Below are 20,368 nucleotides of genomic sequence, written 5' to 3'. Positions count from 1 at the left end.
AGTCAGAACCTGGAGGAGGGAAGGAAGAAGGAGGGAGGGAGGGAGGGAGGGAGGGAGGGAGGGAGGAAGGAAGGAAGGAAGGAAGGAAGGAAGGAAGGAAGGAAGGAAGGAAGGAAGGAAGGAAGGAAGGAAGGAAGGAAGGAAGGAAGGAAGGAAGGGAAGGAGGGAAGGAAGGAAGGAAGGAAGGAAGGAAGGAGGGAACGAGAAGGTCTTAACCTACAGCCACAGCAGAGACACCATGCTCATAGTGCCACGTAGTGGAGAGATATGAGTAGCATGCCCAGAGTCAGTAGGGTCAGTCGGGGTTAGGGGGCAAGGCAATGTCAGTGATGGTGGCTAGGAGCAGAAGCTTGAATTCACTGGGTGTTCACAGCAGACCAAGGCAATTCTGTGCTTATGATTGGCGGTCGAAGTTAGCTGGTTGCATACTTTGAGAACCTACTTAGGTCTACTGAGTATTCTTTAAAAATGCACTGCTTTGAGAGGCCAGATTTGAAATTCAAAACGTACATAGCTAATTATCTATTCTAATTACCTGTGGGAGTGATGCTGTCATAAAATGGAAAAGAAAAATGATTTAATCAGCCCTAATTGACATGTTAATTAATTTCTTGATTAAAGTCTTCATTTAGCTATTCACTTTGTTTTCTAAGCACAACTATGGTGGCGCAGTGTACGCTTAATGAAATCACCACATAATTGTATTTCATTAAAATGATCAGGATTTAAGCTGTGAAATTAAATAAAACATGATCGACAATGACAGCTCGAAGCCATGAAAAACAAAACCCAGAGGTAGATCCAAAGAATTGAGAGTTGAAGAATTGGGGGTTTAAAGACAGTTTGAGAACAAAAATTACAAATAGCCAATCGCTCGTTACATACAAATATTTTGTTAAAATAGCCAGATGGTCATCTCAATCTTACCATGACAAAGATCACAATTTCCATGTATGTAATAACCAGTGAATTCATACTTAGCACCCAATATAGGGAAAAAAAGTAAATGGATGATATAAATAAAGTAGTGAAGTTGAGGGGTCCATGGGGGGGATACCCATCCATATGAAAGGGGGGGGGTAGCAATGCCAGAGACGCAAACATCGAATGTGCACATTGTCAAAAACAGTTACACCGTCGAAGAGGAGACGCATGAATTGTGAGTTAACCACGAGAACCGACTGTAAATGATAGAAGCGCTATCTATCTTGCCTTGGCCAATAAAACGAAAGGTCAGTTTCATCTACTTAAAATGCAACCAAGGAAGAAAAAATAAGACACCTATCAATGCAGGCAGAGGATATAAAAATACTTGTTTTTTTCTCTTGGCTGCCTACATCTGTTGAAAACATACAGTACAGCTCACTGTTGAGACCAGGCAGATAAGCACTAGACACCAAAGGCATCTAGAATTTATACGATCTAAAACACATTCATCCCACCGCCCAAGTAACGAGCACTATGTACTGTGGTTTTCCATTCTCCAAAACTCGGCCTTAGTCGCGTAACACAGGCTCTGATTGGACGTGTCGCCAGTAGGCTTGTTGTTGTGATAGGTGCTGATTGGCCACAGTCTGAACGTGTGGCGGGAGGATGAAACACTGGGTGGATTGGACAGAAACAATTTAAAACTAGAGGTAAGCCAGGCTGGTGGATTTTAAACTTTGTTCTGTCTTATCCACTTAGTTCAAAGACCATAAAAACTTGTCGGGCTGCCCTGGGTGTTGCGAAACGAGCGCACCCTGCGACGGCGGGCAGGACGTTGGTACGTACCCGTCTTGGAGAGGCGTCCGATGCTCTTGCTGCTGCCGGTGCTGTCCCCTCTGATGAGTACCGAGATGCCGCTGAAGCTGCTGGCCTTTGTCATGGCCGGCCGCAGGTTGCGGTTGGAGCTGTCCGAGTCCGTGCTGCTCCACGGCCGCGGGTCCGAGTACTTGGGCTCGTTCTCCGAGCTGCTCTGCCGGCTGTTGGCCGACCGGCCGTCTTTTAACCTGAGGGAGGGCGGGCGGGCGGGTTACAGCCGCTGTGAGGTGATCGCCTGAGGTACTGTTTTGCAGATATTACACAGAGGAGATGACTTTTACAGACAGGAGACGGACCGCGACGAGGATAGATTACCTAAAGACCTGGCGCCTCTGCTGTGTGCTGTTACAAGCATCGTCTTCTTGTATCCTGTGGACAGTGAGAAAAGGAGCTATTGGGACGTGTGTATGATATTAAACTCATATTCCAGCATTTCACAACCGAATCAGTTCTTCGTTTTCTACATGTTTGCATACCTTTTTTCAAGAGTGAAACCGTCTGGACCCTGTAGTGACAGAATTTAGCGATTAACTTTGTATCCAGGCACAGGCACTCATAATTCACACAACACACATATCCAGATCAAGATAACCTCAATGAGCGAAAAAAGGAATGGGAGTAATCTCACATCTTGAGCGAAGATCCTGTCTCTGGCTCTCTGGTACTCCTCCTCTCGCTCCTCTATAGACTTGCTCCTCCTGTCCTCCTTCAGTCGTATCCGCATCTGAAAACAACACAGGGCCTTTTACAACACTCGAAACACACCACGCTCAAAAATGGAGACAAAACCAATTGACCACAGACTCTGAAGTTTGAAGTGAAGACTAATTATTCCTTCAACGACTTTTTCTATGTTTTGTGTTCTCACTGTTCCTTGAATACAACGAGAACTGGCAGGGATCTGGTTGGCTCTAATCAAAGAAACCTACCATGTTGTCATCTTTGTCTGAGCTAGAGTTGTCCCTTTTGAGAATGTACCGCTTCTGGAAGTCGTCGGTTTTGTCATCTTTGATGTGTTCCGAGAACTTCTGATCAGGTCTGCAGGGAGGCGTAGAGAAGGGAGAGAAGAGAGAGAAATGACAAAGTGGAGTTGACGTTCCCAGAAAAACCCGATATATTCACGCCGTCTCCCTCCCGCCTCATAAACACAACTCCTCCACCTTCTCGCCATTCCCACAATATTGAAAAACGCAGATAATTAACTTTCCCCCCAAAACTCATTTCGGAAGGGCCGCAAAGGAAAATCTGTTTTGCTTCGGCAGGAGATGCGGGAGCCTGCGATTTTCTGCAGCCTAAGACGTTTGAATTAGAGCAGGATTTCTTGGACGCATCGAGAAGAGAGAGAGTGAGAGAGAGAAAGAGAGAGAGGGTGGCAGATGAAGAGAGAGAGAGAGAGCGCAATTACTCACATTCTTGTATTGCTAGTTTTGTTGATGATAACAGATTTCCCGGTTTGGTCGACGTTGTGGTCAAGGCCAAAGTAGGCAGCAACTCTGTGCAGCAGCATTCGGTGGTAGGAGGTCATTGGAGGGAACTTTCTCTTCTGGCTTCTGGTGGAAGGGAAAGCGGCCAGAGAGCTAATCAATAATTCAGCCAGGAATATGAAGGGACAATTAGAAACACTTGTTCTAGAGCTCCGAGTCAAATCTCATTAGCACTCCCCCAGGGCTGTGAGCAACGACGACATCATACCAAATTATGCATGGCTCCATACAGTACAAATGACAAGAAAATGTCTTATTCCTTCGTAAAAATTAGATGTGGGGGGAAATATCAAGGGACGGCAGGGACTCACTCATTACTGATAAAGTCGAGAATGTCCTGTTCAAGCTTCAGCAGCATCATTCGGTCCCTGGGAGAGACAACGGAAGAATTAGAAGTGTCTGTTTAGTCATTCCAATACTCATCTCATTACCTCAGGGTATGACAGACGCCGCAATTAGTAATCGACTGATAAGGATGCCAAGCGTTCAGAAGCACGCTTTTGGCGAACGAATCCTCTCCTAATCACCAGTGAGCTAGAACTACAGCTGGGCTTGGGAAAGCAGACAAAGTAGGATTGAGACGGCTGGCGTGATTACACACCTGGGGTTGTTTTTCAACGTGTTTACTAAGAACTCGTGGAGGTCGATCCCAGTGGAGTCTGTGTATTCCTGACTAGAATCTGAGGGAGAGAGGTGTTGTTGGGGAAAAAAACAACAAACAAAACTGAAGTAGAACTTATTTCACTTAATAATGACGTTCTCTTTGCATAAAATTGGAATTCTGAAGACAAACGTATGGTTGAACTTGGTGAACACGCATGCACGCGCGCACACACACACACCACACACACACACACCTCTGGACAACATCTTCTTAGGCATCCTCTCCGTCTTCTCCAGCTTGTCACAGCTCTTCTCTTTCTCCTCCTCAGTCTTGGTGGGGGGAGACGGCTCCTCTTTGTCAAATGACTTGGACAGCTGGATCTGAACTTCATCCTGAAAGGAGAAAAACACACAGGGTCATTGTCCTACCTGAGGAGCCAGGGCAACCTCATGAATCAGAAGCCAACTTGATGTCCAACCCTTACATGTTGAGTTAGAGATGATCGAGGGTTCGCATGCACGCAGATCTAAATTCACACTCAAGACTTGTCTGATATTTGACCAAGAGTTTGACCGAGTATTTTCTGAGATGGCTGCTGTACCAGACGCCCTGCTGCTATTCAACCCCCTGGGTTTGTGATTTACCACTCGGTTTCAGAGAACTGAGAGCAAAACTGTGTTGCTGTAAATGATGACCACAGGGAGGAGGAAACTAACAAACTGTGTTCGAGAAAACTACAACTGTGTTAGAGAAAACTCCAACAACAACAAGGCTGCTGCCTAAAGGGGAAATGGAAAAGGTCATCTGCTATTGGACCAACTGAGAGGTGACCTTGACTTACCCGATCTGAAATCTCACAAAGTGAGGGCTTGAATACCGGTGCGTTAAGTCTAGTTTGCAGCTGATGTTCACTTTTAACTCTGCCTTAAGCTACTAGAATGTGCGCCTCGTGGGGTGGCATGGGAAAGCACATGTGTCTTAGGGGTTTGCCAGTGTTAAGCTTTTCATCTCCACTTGTTTTGAGCTTTCACACCCTGCAGAGCCGGGGCCAGAGCTGCTTTGCCCTCCTAGCCTTTTGCCATTGACTATGAATTTAGAGCAGAAATGCGCTCCATTCGCCTTTCAGAGTCAATACAAAAGTAGAGCGAAGTAGAACAAGCACACAACATGACGCCAAGAGACTGGCAGCGTGTTTTTTTTTTTCTTCCTTTAATGGAAAGCTGTAGTGTTTACATTGGAAGAATGGCAGAGCCTTTGCTTTGCCCCGATGAAAAGCAGCCTGGGAGAGTGGCGGCTTGCTAATAGTGGGCAGCGCAGAAAGGCAGGCAGGGAGGGGAGGGAGGAGGGAAGGCTGGTGAATACAGATACGAAGAGGGAAAAAAAAAGATTTCACTCCGGGAAAGGAAATCTCATTTGCCCGTTCAAGGGCATAAATGTGACTGCAGGAGTAGTAGGAGTGTTACACCCCGCCACGCTCACTCTCTTGTGCAGGGAGAGATTTTTTAACTACCTTTTGTTTAGTCTCTGCGCTGCTCCCGACCCGAGGTTTCTCAGAACAAAAGCTGAAACTACCTTCCCTTCTCTGGAATGGGTGGAATTAAGGGTACTCCGAATACCATTTCACAAAGCAAAAGGTATTTAATTGAGGATTGGCTTCAATTCACTCTAGGGATTTGAGGGATCTGAAGGATTCGAGCACCTTATCTTAATTTTTTTATTTCTTCATCACCGTTTTTTGTTTCGTTAGAAAATCCGTGGTTTGAGCAAACTGGAACAGAGGCAGCAGCTTCAACAGACATGAACCGCGTCAAGCAAAAATAAAAGGCCCTAAAAAAAAAAAAAAAAGTTATTCAAATGAGGGAATTAACTGAAGCTTTTATAGAGTAGAAAAAAAAACTGTTCCGGACGGCTGACCAGAAGAATAGCTGATGAGACAAGCCAACCAGGAGGGTCTTAGGAACGTTCACCTGCATGGCTATAGGAGGAGATACACCCCTGGTGGCATAAATAATAAGTGTTGGTTGGACACCACTTGATGGTCTGGAATGGGGGGGTTGTGGATAGTTATGGGAGGGGGGGGGGTGGGGTGGTTTACCTGGTGTTCTCGAGGTGGATCAGTGGTAAAAGGGGGAGGAGAGGACTCTTCGCAAACAGCCAGGCTCCGAACTAACTTTAACTTTGAGTTAGACTGGGGGGGGGGGGGGGGAGGGTTAAGAAGAGAGTCAGGATGGGACACAGAGATGGTGCAGGTAGAGCGTCAACACCACACACACACACCGGGCGGCGTGAGGAGATATCAGAATGAAACGAAAAGGACACCAAGAAACCCGTGCAAGCGACACACACTGGCAACCTAAGGCAGTGCTTCTGAAAAGGAGGGAGGTTGCAGACGGTCAGTTGGTTGCAGAGCTCCAAATTTGACCATGCACACTGTCGCCTAGGTTACCTTGATTCAACTAGACTAATTGTCGAGGTCAAAGGTTAAGTCGCTAGGGATATTGATGCATTAGCATTCTGATATCACAGGAACAATTGAAAGCAGCGTGCACCAAAATTGAAATACACAAATATTGCCCCCCCCCACCACCCAAAAAAAAATACATCCCACACAAACACGTTCTAATGAGAAAATCGACACAGAGCACAGGCAAGTATGCAATAAATAAAAAAACAAGCCGAAAATGGAAAACTAAATAATTCATAAATCAAATCAAAGCTAGGATGGGTCCAGCAGACGAGGGAGCACAGTTGCAGACATGCCTGACTGTACCTTAGGCCTCTTCCCCGCGTGTCCCGAGGTGTGGCGCTGTACGGTGGACAACCAGACAAAACGGATCAACATGAGAGCCTAAAGGGGAGTCGAACGCTGGCTGTCGGCCAGGAACGACTTTCCTGAGCCCCAACACGACTGAGAAAGTCTGGGTGAAATGACACAGCGAGGGAGACTTGCGCTTAAAAAATCATCCGTTTCAACCACAAATTAGATTTTGTAGTGTGAAAACATGTTTTTAAGAGGAAGACTTTTTTTCTGCAGCATTTGTTTGACCATTGCGGGTGTACGACTGTTATTTCAAATCCATCGCGTAGCGCTACTCTGAATCCTAGACCCGCACGGAGAGGGATGGACAGAGACGCGCGGCCGTAGGGGGAGTAGTTGTCTACATGTCTGAAACGGCGCCTCGTGCGCAGTGAGGCGGCGCCGTTTCGCCAAAGCGGAGGCGACAGATGGCGGCAAAGACATTCTGCTCCGCCTCCGCCTCTCCCCCGTCTCCCCCTTAGGGGTGACAAGGGACAAGTTGCTGGATAAGCTGGGATTTGAGACAGAGATTATCTGCCTCTCCTCTCTCCCGGCTCTCGTCGGCAGCTCGTTTTAGGGCCGCGCCCCGCGGCCGCCCCCCTCTCGAACCGGGAGGGGTGAGAGACGAGGAGAGTGGAGGTATGAAAAGAGGAGAGGCGAGGGAGGGGAAATGAGCCGACATCAGCAGGGGGTCGGGGCTCTTCTGGAAACGCGCGAGCGCTGGGGGGAAATGTCACGCCGGCCCCGGGTGAGGACTGTTCACGTCCCGGGCTGCCTGCCAGGCGAAGGGGAAAAATATTGAACGCCGCAAAAACCTGCACAACCTTAACCTCCAAGCATATAATAACCAAGGTGTGTGTGTTGGGAAGAGGGGGGTGTTCGAGGTAGACTGCTTCCTCCTGTTCTCATAACTCAATTATCTGACAATTGATTGGTTGTGCTTTGCCGGGGGACTCCCCAGGGCCCCGGAGCCCGCGCTGTATTGGAAAGCAATTATTTCCTCCCGCTCTGCTCCGCTCGCCATTACAAAGCCCAATAGCGCCCTTCTCGCTAAACCCTTGCGACCCCCCCTCTCACTGCGCATACCCTCCCTGTACGTTCCCCGGTGCTTATACCAAAGCCCTTCTGCTGACACGCCAGACTCCAATAAGAAAATTGGAGTGGGTATGGCTGATCCAGAGGCGTGTGATGGATAGTGGAAACATTAGAGAGCGTTTGACAGGGCGGAGCCCCAGGGGCCACCCCCACCCCCCCCCCACCCCGACCGGTGAAGCGAGGCTTACCTGAGTTTCGTTCTTGTCTTGGCAGCAGCTCTCGTCCCGGTCGGGTTCGGGTGGAGGCCGGGGCGGGGGCTCGGCCTGTTCCCTGCCGCGGGCCGTCTTGGCAGGGCTGTCCTCGGCGGAGGGTGTGGCGGCGGCGATGGCGGTGGCGGCGGCCTGACTCTCCTCCGTCTCCAGGCCCCTCATGGTGTCGCTAGTCTCCTTGACAGTGACAGTATCAGACATCCTCATTAGAGAAAGCTACTTGGAGCGTCTACCAAGAGCTCGAGACCTGAGAGGAGAGGAGATATCGACACAGGGGGGGTGGGGAGGGGAGCGGGGGTGGGGGGTAGGGGGGGGGGGGTTCTTTCGTGGGTTAGCTTGAACGGCTTGTATTGCCCCTACCCACAAGGCACTGCACTATTTAAGCATTCGTAAACAGATCGATGACTTTCCCTCCATGACAAATCACCCAATATCATACTCATACACTGTGCAATAATGCATTGTTCCAGACCACCCCCTCCCTCCTAAACCCCCCACTCCAACCTACTTCCCTGCTCGACACCCCAACTGATGAAAAACCAACTCCCCGGGCACGCGGACGGCACCTGGCGCCCAGGAGGGAGAAAAAACAGGCCTCGAAACAAGTGCTAATGAGAAGCGATGACATCCAAAAGCTTCCATCAACACATTAGAGGGTGAGATATGCACGTGACACTCTCTCTCTCTCTCTCTCTCTCTCTCTCTCTCTCTCCCTCTCTCTCTCTCTCCCTCCCTCTCTCTCTCTCTCTCTCTCTCCCTGTATGGCAGTGCTAGGTGCCACCTCAGTGTGCCCAGATGGCGCAGGGGAGAGGGAGAGGGAGGGCTGGGGTCGGGCTGCCAGGGAGTCCGCCAGGTCGAGAGGGACGCTGACACCCCCCATATGCGGCCTGGTCCCTCTGCCGGGGGCGCTCGGTGGGCAGGGAGGGAGGGGGGGAGGCAGGGAGGGGGGAGGCAGGGAGGGGGGAGGCAGGGAGGGAGGGAGGGAGGGCCTCAGGGGAGCCGCCTCCTCCTCGTCTTGGGAGAGGAAGCAATCTCTCCGCGTTCTCTCTCTTATCTGGCAGCCTGTCACCAGGCCGGCTTCCCATTCTCTCTTATAGCCCAGCCCCCCCCCCCACCCAACTACCCCCCGCCCCCCAACTACCCCCCGCCCCCCCCCCCAACGCCACCTCTCGCTGCTCCCCCACCTGACTACCGGAGGCTGCCGTCTCTGGACATTCTTAAGACCTGGCAAGTGTGTGTGTGTGTGTATGTGTGTGTGTGTGTGTGTGTGACCGGGACTGTGTGTTTTTTGGGTCTATCTCTCTATATACTGTGTTTGTCTACGTGTGAAAGTGTGTTCATGTGTGTCTGTGTGTGTGTGTGACCGGGACTGTGTGTTTTTTGGGTCTGTCTCTCTATATACTGTGTTTGTCTGTGTGTGTGTGTTCATGTGTGTGTGTGTGTGTGTGTGTGTTCATGTGTGTGTGTGTGTGTGTGTGAGTTTACCGGCTGCAGTGCTGAGTGCTGGCCCTGCTGCTGCTGTGGTGGTGTTGGTGGTGTTGGTGGTGTTGGCGGCGCGGCAGCAGAGAGAAGAGCGGTGGCGTTGGCGGGGTCCCTGCGGGCTGGGTGGCGGTCGGCCGGGTGGCGGCTTGTGGCGTCGAGGAGCGTGCTGCTGGAAGCCCTGAGGAAGAGGCCCATGTCCCCGTCACCAGGGCTGGCTCCGGCTCGCGACCTCGCTGGCCTCCAACACGGCTCTCATGCCCCTCAGTGACCTGCCGGAAGGAAGGAGGAAAACGAGGGCGGTTATTCAGTAATATTCCAGCAGTGTCCTTTGTTCGCTACAATCAAAAGAGTCTCGTCAAAAAAAACGCCTCTTCCGTACGCTTTTCGAAGAGAGCGGTCAAAGTCACTCGTTTTCACCTCCATTTGTACTCGACAGAAACTCAAGTCACCCAACCTAAAAGCACCATTTGATTTGTAGTCTTTCCAGCTGAATGGCAATCGTCTTCCCTGCGAATCGACCGCCGACTTCAGTCCTGAGTCTTTGATCCGCTCTCACCCCCCTGTGGTTTTGGGGGGGGGGGGCCTCCAGGGTATAGTGCTGTGTGTAGGCTGGGCTTCTGTCACAGTTCCAGCTAACGTTTCCATCTCAGTGCTCTGCTAACCCTGGAGAGCTCTGCTCTCTGGCCCCCAAGTTAAGAAAGGTCAAGAAACTGTGGAGCGGGCCTTAACGGAGAGCGGGGCCATTTCTCGTTGAGCCAACTGGGGGAGAGCGATCAACCGTTCCAGAGAGGAAGTCGCCCCCCCCCCCACCCCTTAGCCAGAAGGTCAAGTGGATTTCCAGCTCGCTCCGAAATCCGTCTAACAACGGCTGCCGCTTACCTTCGGGCCCCTCTTCAGACCGCAAGCCAGGGGCGCAGCCGAAGAAAGGCCTCGAGATTTAAGATTTCCCCCCGAAAACCACCGCCTCTGTCGGTTACCCTCAAAAGCATCAACCGCCTGAGGTCTGACAACATCGTACTTCCTATGCACTCCATCGCCTGGCGATGGCTATTAGCCCGGTGCAATTTGACGGCACTTAATTCCCGTTCAGAGCACAATTGGGAGGGCGAACCTGTTAAACGCGAAGAGTGCCACTCGGCACTGGGGGGGGGGGGGGGGGAGAGAGTGAGTTTCGGGTTTAAAAAAACACAAACAAGCCTTTGGGCTGCCGTTGCTGGAGGCGCGAGGTGACAGGGACGTGCTGGGAATGGCAGGGCGCAGCTAAGCAAACACTTGCCAGGGCCCCGGCTCTGATGATGTAGCGCATTTATCACGCTAATGGAGCCGGCGCGGGCTCTGCTGCATTATTTAAGCCGCTGATAGCCTCAGCTGATTGGGATTCATGAGATCGGGATCCCAGGGGCTGACGGGGCGGGGGGGAGTGAGGGGGAGAGGAGGGGGGTGGGGGGGGGGGGGAGGCGGTGGTCGGCAGCGAACTGCCAAGACGCACACGAACACAGGCACGTACGTACGCAGCCGCTGACACACTCGACTCTCCGCGTACCGTACGTGGGCGTGTTAATTTGCGGTGTCTCTGGATCTCACGGGCACCTCGTCTTTCTCTCCTCTCTCTCGGCGAAAAACAAACGCACGCGCGCGCGAGATCAGCGCGCCATCTCTCTCTGGCTGCCGACCGTCACCGGGCATGTGGTGATGTCAGAGTTCGGCTCTCTTCTCCCCTCCGCCTCTCCAGGCTGCTGCTGGCTCGGCCGCCTGCCCTGTGTGAGGGGGGGGGGGGGGCGCGGGGGCGGGTGACAGCTTGCCAACGGCCCTCCGCCACATCCCTCAAACCTCACGTCTGCCGGCTGCAGAGCCGCGGGGGGTCAGGGGGGGGGGCGACGGACACCCGCGCCCGCCATGCTTTCCTCCAGCTCCTCCCTAAACAGACTACTCAAGGACAATTATGCGCTCAGCACACACACACACACACACGCTTGGTCAACCTTTTCCCTCCCGCGCCCCCACAGACTGGCCCGTTCAGGGGGGGCAGGAGAGGAGGCGGCGGTGTTGGGGGAGGGACAGGAGAGGAGGGTAGAGAGGGGAGGGTACGGACGCCTCTTCTTGTCGTAGCACCGGCGACGAGCCACAAGGACGGAAATCTCTACGAGGCGCCCAAACGGAAGACGCCGGTCCTCGGGGGACGAACGCTCGAGGGATAATGACTGACCACACGTCGCCTCGACTCCGCGCTTCACGGCCTGAGAGACCATGTGGTGTGTCGAACAGACACAGACTTGTGTCACTGGTCGTGATACATATGTTCATAAGCCCCCTCTTCCCCACTTCCCTCCCCCAATCACTTCATGACTGCATCATTTCTATTAACATATGCTCCTCCTCCAAGGTGACAGTTTACACACAATGCTTTCACAGCAAACAGACGGGAGCGGCTCGGAGAAGCGAGAGACGGGCATTTTCCGTTTTCTTCTCAAGCGGGAAAAACAGCAGAAGGCCGTATGGGGGTTCTTGTCCTCCTCCGGGGGCTTTTCTCCTCACACTCTCTCTTCTTCTTCACCTCTTCAGTCGGGAGTGGGGGTTGAGAGAGAGAGAGAGAGAGAGAGAGAGGGAGGGAGAGAGAGAGAGGCTGCTTCTTTTTTGGCTGGCGCCTCGAGCAGCTGCAGGCTCCTGAACAGCCCAGGACATTCACTGCTAATTGGTTGGAAGCTGCAGCCAGACGCCGACAGCACTGTCTACTCACAGCTCAAACAGCTTGGTTAGGTTTACACCGAGCTGTGAACACAACTGGGACTGACCAGTGGGAACGAACGAACGACACACACACACACACACACACACACACACACACACACACACACACACACACACACACACACACACACACACACACACACACACACACACACACACACACACACACACACACACACACACACACACACGCGCACACTAAACAGGGTTGAGAAAGTGAAGGGTTTGTGATCCAGGTGGGTGTAATGGATCGTATCTGTGTTTGTGTGTGTGTGTGTGTGTGTGTGTGTGTGTGTGTGTGTGTGTGTGTGTGTGTGTGTGTGTGCGCCTCCTATCGGTCAGCGAGCCTGCGAATGGATCTGTGTGGAGATACAAATGAGATATCTGTGTTGTTGTCAGCAAGTGACAGCTTAGCGTGGGGAGGTATTGATTTTGTCAGTCTAGATAAATACGTTGCCGCCTCTTCCTGCAATCTGTAAAATGAGAGCCAGGGAGGCGTCTCAGCGCATACTAACTAACTCACCATTTATGAGACGTGGGGAGAGCTACGGCAGACAAATATTCAAATTACAGACACACTGACCCATGCATAAACTGAACAGAATTAACAGCATAGCCTGCATAAACCATATCATAAAATTGTACGTTGTGCTGATTTAAGAGATAGATTTAAGATATTTATGACACCTTATTCTTCATGTGGATTCTTCAACGCCAAAAGAGAAGAAAAGAGACATGTAACCAATGAATTGGTTTAATTTTTCAAGACTAAGATCCCAACACAAATATGAAACAAGAGGGGTGATAACGATGATAACCTTTAATTACATTCGGCTGTTATCTTAGCAGCACATAGACCCAAAAAAGGCACACGGGCGCACGCACACACATACACGTACACACGCGCACACACACAGGGGGGTAGCGTCCTTATTAATACAATCCCCCATCGGCACTAGGTGAACTATTATTATTTCACAGCCAATTATATAAATGGATGACTGGCAGTCGCCTGGCGTTGAAAAGGAATGCAAATTACTGAGGGGTAATGTCTGACACCACGCACACACACACACACACGCACGCACACACACACACACACACAGACACACGCTCGCACGCACAGGAGTGCACATTAAAAGTGAAAAGAGTGAGCGAAAACGCCACTGGGGGGTCTGACTGCGCGGTTTAAGACCTCTGCCCCTCAGGCTCGGCCGTCATGAAATAAGACGGTCCCCTGCTCCGCTTGGAGGCGCGCCGAGGACAGACCGCCCGCTGTTTCACTAAAGCTTTCTCTTTCTTTTCAAGATCCCTCCGCATTCACCCAGACTGAGGACACGGCCGCCACCTCTCCCCTGCTGCTGTCTTTTAACGGGAGATTTCAAAAAAATACATTCAACCTTCGTCCCAAGGCCGTGGACTCGCCCCCCGCAACAACACGCTAATCAAACGTTACAATCTGCCCCTTCCTTACAGGGTGTAGATATTTCATGTGTCCGTCCAGGGGGGGGTGGGGGGGGGGGGCTGTAGAACGCGACACAGCCGTCGATAATGGCCTGGTCTGATGTGAATGGGGTCCAACCAGAACCCGTCATCTAACCTGTCCCCCCAGGAGACGTTTAAAGGACACTCTCTGCAGGTGGACTGACTGGCTGGCAGGGGGCAGCTGATCACGGAGGACTGTGGCGCGCGCCTAACCTTACCTAGCAGGCAGGACCCGAGCAGGATAAATTCAATTGGGAAGATAAGGTTCAAACCCCCGCCCCCCCAAGGATTTTACTTTCAGCAGACGGTGCGTCGTCTGCCACTCATGGCACACAAAGAACCGTCCGCCTAATGAGGACTTCCTGAGGAGGTTAGCGTTAGCGCTCCATCCATCCAGCAATTACGCCGCTTAATTGCCTTCAAGAGCCAGATATTCCCCTGCCTTCCCCCTCATCTTAATGCAATTACGTCTTGTCAGACGCTATCCTGACCGCATCTCCCTGGCTGGCGTCGGTTCGGACGTTCAGCCCGTTACAGAGCGGCCGGAGGGGCAGCGAACATCACGGCGCGAGAAAAAGACCGCTGACTCGAGCCGACTCGGACCGCCAGGCTAGAGATCACCGCACGGCAGTGACATTTCAGACTACCCATCAAATGAGTCATATAATACCATGTCCCCTTCATTAGATGTCAATGAACATGAGAGGCACTGAGAGTGCAGCAGGGACATCAGAGTGGCAGAGGGAGACTAGCCGCTGGGTTAGCCTGCGACCAACTCCATTTCCCACGTAACCTTGTCCCACTTTTTTTCCTCGAACTTGAGTGCCCTATTTAGTAGAAATGAGAAGCAACACACATTCAGGGAAACTACATACAAGCAATTACACCATAGTTCACCCGACGCACTTAGCAATGAAAATAATTGTTAATGGTCCCCTAAGGTATCGTACGTGAAATGGAATCATCGCAATTACCCGTGAACGATTAGCATAAAAATCCAGAGCTTGTTAAAAAAAAAAAAAGTGATCAAGCTATCTGCGGCATTCAAACAATTCATCAGCAGAGAGAACGACAGACCAGGAATGCACCTAGAAAAACAGACGAGTGTGAAACTGCTGACGGATGCACAGGAAAACAGCAAACCATGACATTTCTTCACTACCATCAACGCGGCTCAACGGCTTATGAATGCTGATTAGCGGAACTGCAGTTATCCAAAAGGAGAGAGAGAGAGAGAGAGAAAAAAAAAAACTATTCTCACCCCTACCAAGCTGGCAAACAGAGTCTCACTGAGGATCTGCTCTCCGCTCGACACAACCTTCCCCCCGCCTTGTCAGCGTCCCAGCCCGACGGGGCTGCTGGCCACGGGGTCCGACTCGCCATCCGAGGAGGAGAGGGGGGTGACGGGGTGCCTCGCTGCCGCGTGCACGTTCGCGGTCGGCCCGGGCATGGCACAGCGGGCGAGGGTTTAGAGTGGGTATGAGCAGCTTGGGCTGGAGTGCCAGGGCGCTATTCAGGGAACATCAAAAGATCCCGGTGGGGGGGAAGGGAGGACGGGGACGGGGGGGGTTGAACCGCCTTCTTCCCTCCCTCCTCCCTCACTCTCTCTCTTTTCTAACCCAGGGAAGTAAACGCTTGGGAAAGAAAAACAGGGCAGTGCAAAATGACCATATTTTCAAGGAGGAAATCGACAGATTTGGGACCAAAGACAACTTTGCAAAGAATCACAGGGATGCTGTTAGTGAGCTGGGAGTCACGTCCCCTCTACGGAGGCTGAGTTCGGGAACTTCTACGAAGCCACGGACCCGCAAACTTACTGACTTTACTTGCTTGCTTTAACCAACAACACAGCAACATTATTTCAACTACTATTCCGACAAAACTGTAAATGTTTTTCTATGATATATGCACAGAAAACCACACAAAAAACACAAAAAAAAGGTGCTCATTGGACATTGTCACAGTAAATCTCCATTCCTGCATCTCTTAAACGTGCACACACACAACACACACGCGCACACACAACACACACGCGCACACACACACACACACACACTCGCTCACCTGCCACATTGTAGCCTCCATTATTTCCATTGGTCAGGGGTTTAGTTTCCATAGTACCAGAGGCTGCATTGGCTGTGAAAGTTGCTGCTCGGAGAAGCGCTCCCCGAGACAGCCCCCTCTCTCTCTCCCTCTCTCTCTCTTCCCGTCTCTCTATCTCTCTCTCTTGCGCTCTGGCGTTCACTCTACCTCTCTCAACAGGCGCGCTCAGTCTGCAGCCTAAGTACCAGAGCCCGTGGCTGGGAGAGAGTCTCGCTCCTGCAGCCTCGGAGACAGCGGCAAATCAACGGCTGGGCTGTGTGATGTCAGCGACGGGCTCAGCCACTCAGGTTGCGCGGCCGGGCTGGCGGCGCGTCACCGGCTAAATTGAGCACTTCATTAGCGATACGGCCCCCAAGCTGGGGGCGCCGAGGAGAGCTGTGGGAGGTTTACCTTCCTCAACTAACCCCCCCCCTCCCTTCCCCCCCCCCCCCCCACACCCCTCCCCAACCTTCAATAACCACCCCCCTCCCCCGAAAACACATCACACTCAAAGTGTGTAGGAGTTTGTGTGGGGGTGGGTGGGTGCAACGGAGGGGGGTTATGTTGGACGATACAGGCAGACACACGATGTATATAGAGCAGGAACAAATACCGCTCTGAAATATATCCTGGTCCTGTTTGAGGCACAATTTTCCATCTATTCCTTGCTGGCTATTCCTTGCTGGATGGCAGCGCTAGCAAAGCATCTTGCTTCATGGAGGCAAAACAAAAGGAGCAATAGTTGGAATGGATTAAATAGCACAGGCTTCAGAAGTGACTGCTGGTAATTCAACCACAGCAGCAGATTAATACCGAACCTAGACAAATCTACCACGCAAAAAAGATGGAAAAATGTTACACAAAGGTTCACTATATTTAAATCAAATACAAATACAGAAAGGATTAAACAGCCTAGTGCTGACAGCCTATCCCGTTCTTATAAACACACTAACTGGCTTCCTGCCGGCAGAAAGACAAGACTGTGATATTCAAACAGCTTCTCCTAAACAAGTAATTAAAATGGAAACAATTTTAAACAACATTCCTCCTCCCCAAGAGCGGGAACAGTACGAGATCCACCACTCTGCCATTGATCGTTCCCCACTAACCGCTCAGGCTGACGCACACCACGCCTGAAAAATACTACCCCCCCCCCCCCTCCAAAAAAACAACAACAACAGAAGACAATTACCGGAGTCCATGTGGCACCCCTGTGCTGTAAACAAATGTGATTCTCACACCTCCAGAATTACAGTTTCAGGGAAAGCTTCCTCTTCCCCTCAATAATATATTACAGATCCCTGACAAGCCACCATCAGGAGTCGGTGTGTTCATTAAATTTGTTTACATTACTCTGCGACGACGCGGGGAGCTGAGCGTAGAGAGAGAGATGGGGTTTGGCAATAACGCCGGGCTGAATTGCCTCGGTAATAAGCAGATGATGAGAAAGTTGGAGAATCAATTGAAAGGGCGAGGGAAAAAAGGGGAGTTAAGAGAGCTAAGCGTTTGTTTTTGAAAGCTCAACCCGAAACCTTATTGGTGCATTAGATCCGGTAGGCTCCAGCCTCAGATTAAAACCTATCCCTGGGCATCCCTGACGAGATTAATATTTGATGATAACTCCTTAAACGGCTGACATTGCCTGAGCGTCTGCACCATCCCTGGGCGGCAGGAAGGGGAGCGTCTGGCTCAACGCTTTAATGACCCTTCTGGCAGAGCGCGGGGAAGCGGCGACTGCATGCGCGTCGATTCACTGAATCCTTTTCCCTGTTCCATCCACATTTCATTAAAGGGACAGTCCACTCAAAATAAAGTTCTTCGAGTTACCCCCGAAATACACCGACACAACCTTTCAAGGGGAACCGAATACGGGTTGATGCGCTATTTTGAGTGAACCGTTTCTTTAAAAGAACACCTCACGCCTGAGGGTTTCAGCGTAAGTAAAAATCACAAGTTGGCCAAGCTGAATTCATCCAGTTGGTCTGTCACACAGTTAGGAGTACAAGGTTTCACTGTCACCTCCTGGCGAGCACATGAAGGTGTGATGGAGGCGGGGCTAGTCATGGCGGGAGGCGGGGCTACTCATGAGGTGACATCACTCTTAAGTGCTGTGGGCTGGTCTGCTGTAGCAAGCTGCCTCTCTCCCTCTCTCTCTCGCTCGCACACACACACACACACAGACAGACAGACACACACACACACACTGTTGCAAACGTCTGTGCAGACAGGTGCCCTATCAGCACTCCACACCTTGCTGGGCCGACTAGATCAGTTATCAAAACACCACTGGAATACATATGGAAGATTAAACCCATTACACATTACCCTGGTGAGTAAGGCTGTTGCACTTGTAATTGGGGAATATTCACTCAGACTAATTAATTGAATGCAAAGCAAGCTGGCAAGGAAATGGATTCAGATTACTGCCGATTTATCAAGCAGACTCCCCTCGTAGGGAGACTCTGTTATGGAATGTCGATACCGGAATGGAGGCGGCAGCTACACCGAAAGCGTCGTGTTACGCTGCCATCAACGTTGCATCAATGCTACACAAGAGTGCTTTATTTAGAGATGGGAGAGGAGCAGAGCAGAAGCACTTCTTCATTCAATTTTCCTCCTACTCTACCATAGTCATCAATAATACATGAGTACGATTGCTTTACAAGGTTGTACTAGGGCTGCATGATATTGACAAAAACTTACATTGCAGCAATATACCTTTTTGCGATATATACTGCGATATGTAAAACAAGACATGGGAGTCCACGATTAGTTCTCGTCGTCTTCTCTAATCTTGCTAATTGCTACCTGAGCTGTCGCCAGGCTTGATGTTACATCAGCCTTTCGGTAGCCGAAGTAACGCCAAATGTCAGACGTCGACTTTCTTTTAACCACTAGATCGTCCCCTTTCTCTGTCATTTTCCTTTGATTCGACTCGCCTTCCAGCGGGGGCGGGGCAGGGCTGCTTAGCATCGTTTAAAAACTCAACTAGACAATTGTGATTGGTCTGAATCATTCATGTTATATCAGACAGACTACCGTACAAGTTTTCCTTTTGCCTTTTGTATCAAGCAGCAAAAATGTTGTATCATGACGTGTTTGAGTTTGACTAGATAGCAGGAGAAATAGATATATTCCACCGCTTTAGGTTGTACTGTCCTCTTCTAATTACACAAGTTGCCTTTTTTAATTGGACATTATAGCCTATGTTGCCATCGGTTTTATGATTTGTGTAACGTGAGTCACTACACCAATGCACAAGAGAGGATGAACGCACACATATGCCATTGAGAATTGAATCTCCCAGATTCCTGAGCATTGCGAGTGCAATATGGGCTTTTACTGATTTCATAGGAAGAATTCCCTAGACAGCTTAAGGCCGATGACTGGGGCAAGGGGGTTAATATAACAAAAAGGACAGAAATCATCAGCATGTGATTGGGACTACATTTCCAGATACTCATTACCACTCGAAAAAATATATAGTTTTGGCTCACACCAAATAATGTAGGCTAACTTAATCGAGAATATTGAGGAAGAAGTGCATTATCAGCCAATAGGATATCATCTGAACAATAACTGGGAAATTCCAATGTGAACAATATATTGTGCATCCATACTCCCAACCTTAAATATTCTCAAAGAAAGTCTGCATTAGGGCTGGGTATTGGCAAGGACCTCACGATACGTATCACGCTACATGAGTGACGATACGATTGTATCGCGATACAATACATATTTGATACAGAAAATGTAAAATTACAGCTGAAAATAAAACACCCTCCCCCACTCCCTGGAAGTGATCCTGAGGGCAAAGGGAATATAAGGACATTTTAAATCCATTTAAAACATGAATAATGTAACTATGATTGAATGCTATGTAACGATGATTGGATTTTAATTATATATATAGCTATGATCAGGGTTTTTCCTGCATAGAGGATTTTTTGGCGCAAATCACCAGTGCTAAAATGCTAAAAATGTAGAATAAAAATTAAAATCCTCTCCAAATGTGTTTGATAGCTTCAACTTTCAAGTGCAGCCCATGCCCATTGCTTTCTCTTTGGGAGTGAGGAGCCTCTTGTCCATTCATCTGTTAATTACACACAATCCTTCAGAGGTTCGGAGACCGACTGCAGTGTGCGACTATTAATCAAGACACTACGCCCACTCAAACGGTTGATCAAGAATCAATAGAGAACCAGGGCTGGAAAATGAAAGAAAAGTGCCGATTAATGTGAAGGTTGCTGCCAATACCCAGTATATCATCTATTTTCTGAACCCTTTTCCACAGAAATCTCTGCACACAGTGTACCTTGAGAGGTAGCCAACGTTGACATTGTAGTACTAATCAGTCTAATAATAACACAGCAACAAGGCAGAAATTTGCCACTGAGTGGAAGGGTTTAAAATAGCGTGCAAGTGAAAACATTTAAAACTCTACAACAGCTTGAAGAAGCATCAACCACCTTGATGGTAGGGATGGGGGAAAAAATCGATTCAGTTGCAAATTGGGATTTTGTGTGTGATGAATTTTAAATCACCATGCTGCCTGAATCGATTTTGTAAAAAAAAAAAA

General features: G+C 50.1%; 1 protein-coding gene across 1 annotated transcript in view; it reads right to left on the bottom strand.

Moving 5' to 3' along the window:
• The window catches only part of LOC311320516 (R3H domain-containing protein 1-like), a 48,970-nt gene that overhangs the window by 16,076 nt on the left and 12,526 nt on the right, over positions 1 to 20,368 (bottom strand). Inside the window, exons 2-12 of the mRNA XM_084452281.1 lie at positions 9,478 to 9,743; positions 7,972 to 8,169; positions 4,145 to 4,283; positions 3,889 to 3,967; positions 3,599 to 3,655; positions 3,213 to 3,353; positions 2,733 to 2,841; positions 2,432 to 2,527; positions 2,280 to 2,308; positions 2,119 to 2,172; positions 1,774 to 1,991 (exon numbers count right to left, since the gene is read on the bottom strand). Of these exons, the coding sequence (XP_084308407.1) occupies positions 1,774 to 1,991; positions 2,119 to 2,172; positions 2,280 to 2,308; positions 2,432 to 2,527; positions 2,733 to 2,841; positions 3,213 to 3,353; positions 3,599 to 3,655; positions 3,889 to 3,967; positions 4,145 to 4,283; positions 7,972 to 8,169; positions 9,478 to 9,669 (1,312 nt within the window). The 5' untranslated portion in view covers positions 9,670 to 9,743. The remainder of the gene's footprint in view (positions 1 to 1,773; positions 1,992 to 2,118; positions 2,173 to 2,279; positions 2,309 to 2,431; positions 2,528 to 2,732; positions 2,842 to 3,212; positions 3,354 to 3,598; positions 3,656 to 3,888; positions 3,968 to 4,144; positions 4,284 to 7,971; positions 8,170 to 9,477; positions 9,744 to 20,368) is intronic.

The sequence above is a fragment of the Borostomias antarcticus genome (genome assembly GCF_949987555.1).
Source record: "Borostomias antarcticus genome assembly, chromosome: 17".
NCBI classification, from domain to species: Eukaryota; Metazoa; Chordata; class Actinopteri; order Stomiiformes; family Stomiidae; genus Borostomias; species Borostomias antarcticus.
The sequence above is the reverse complement of the archived record's forward strand: the minus strand, read 5'-3'. Positions and strand labels throughout refer to the sequence as shown.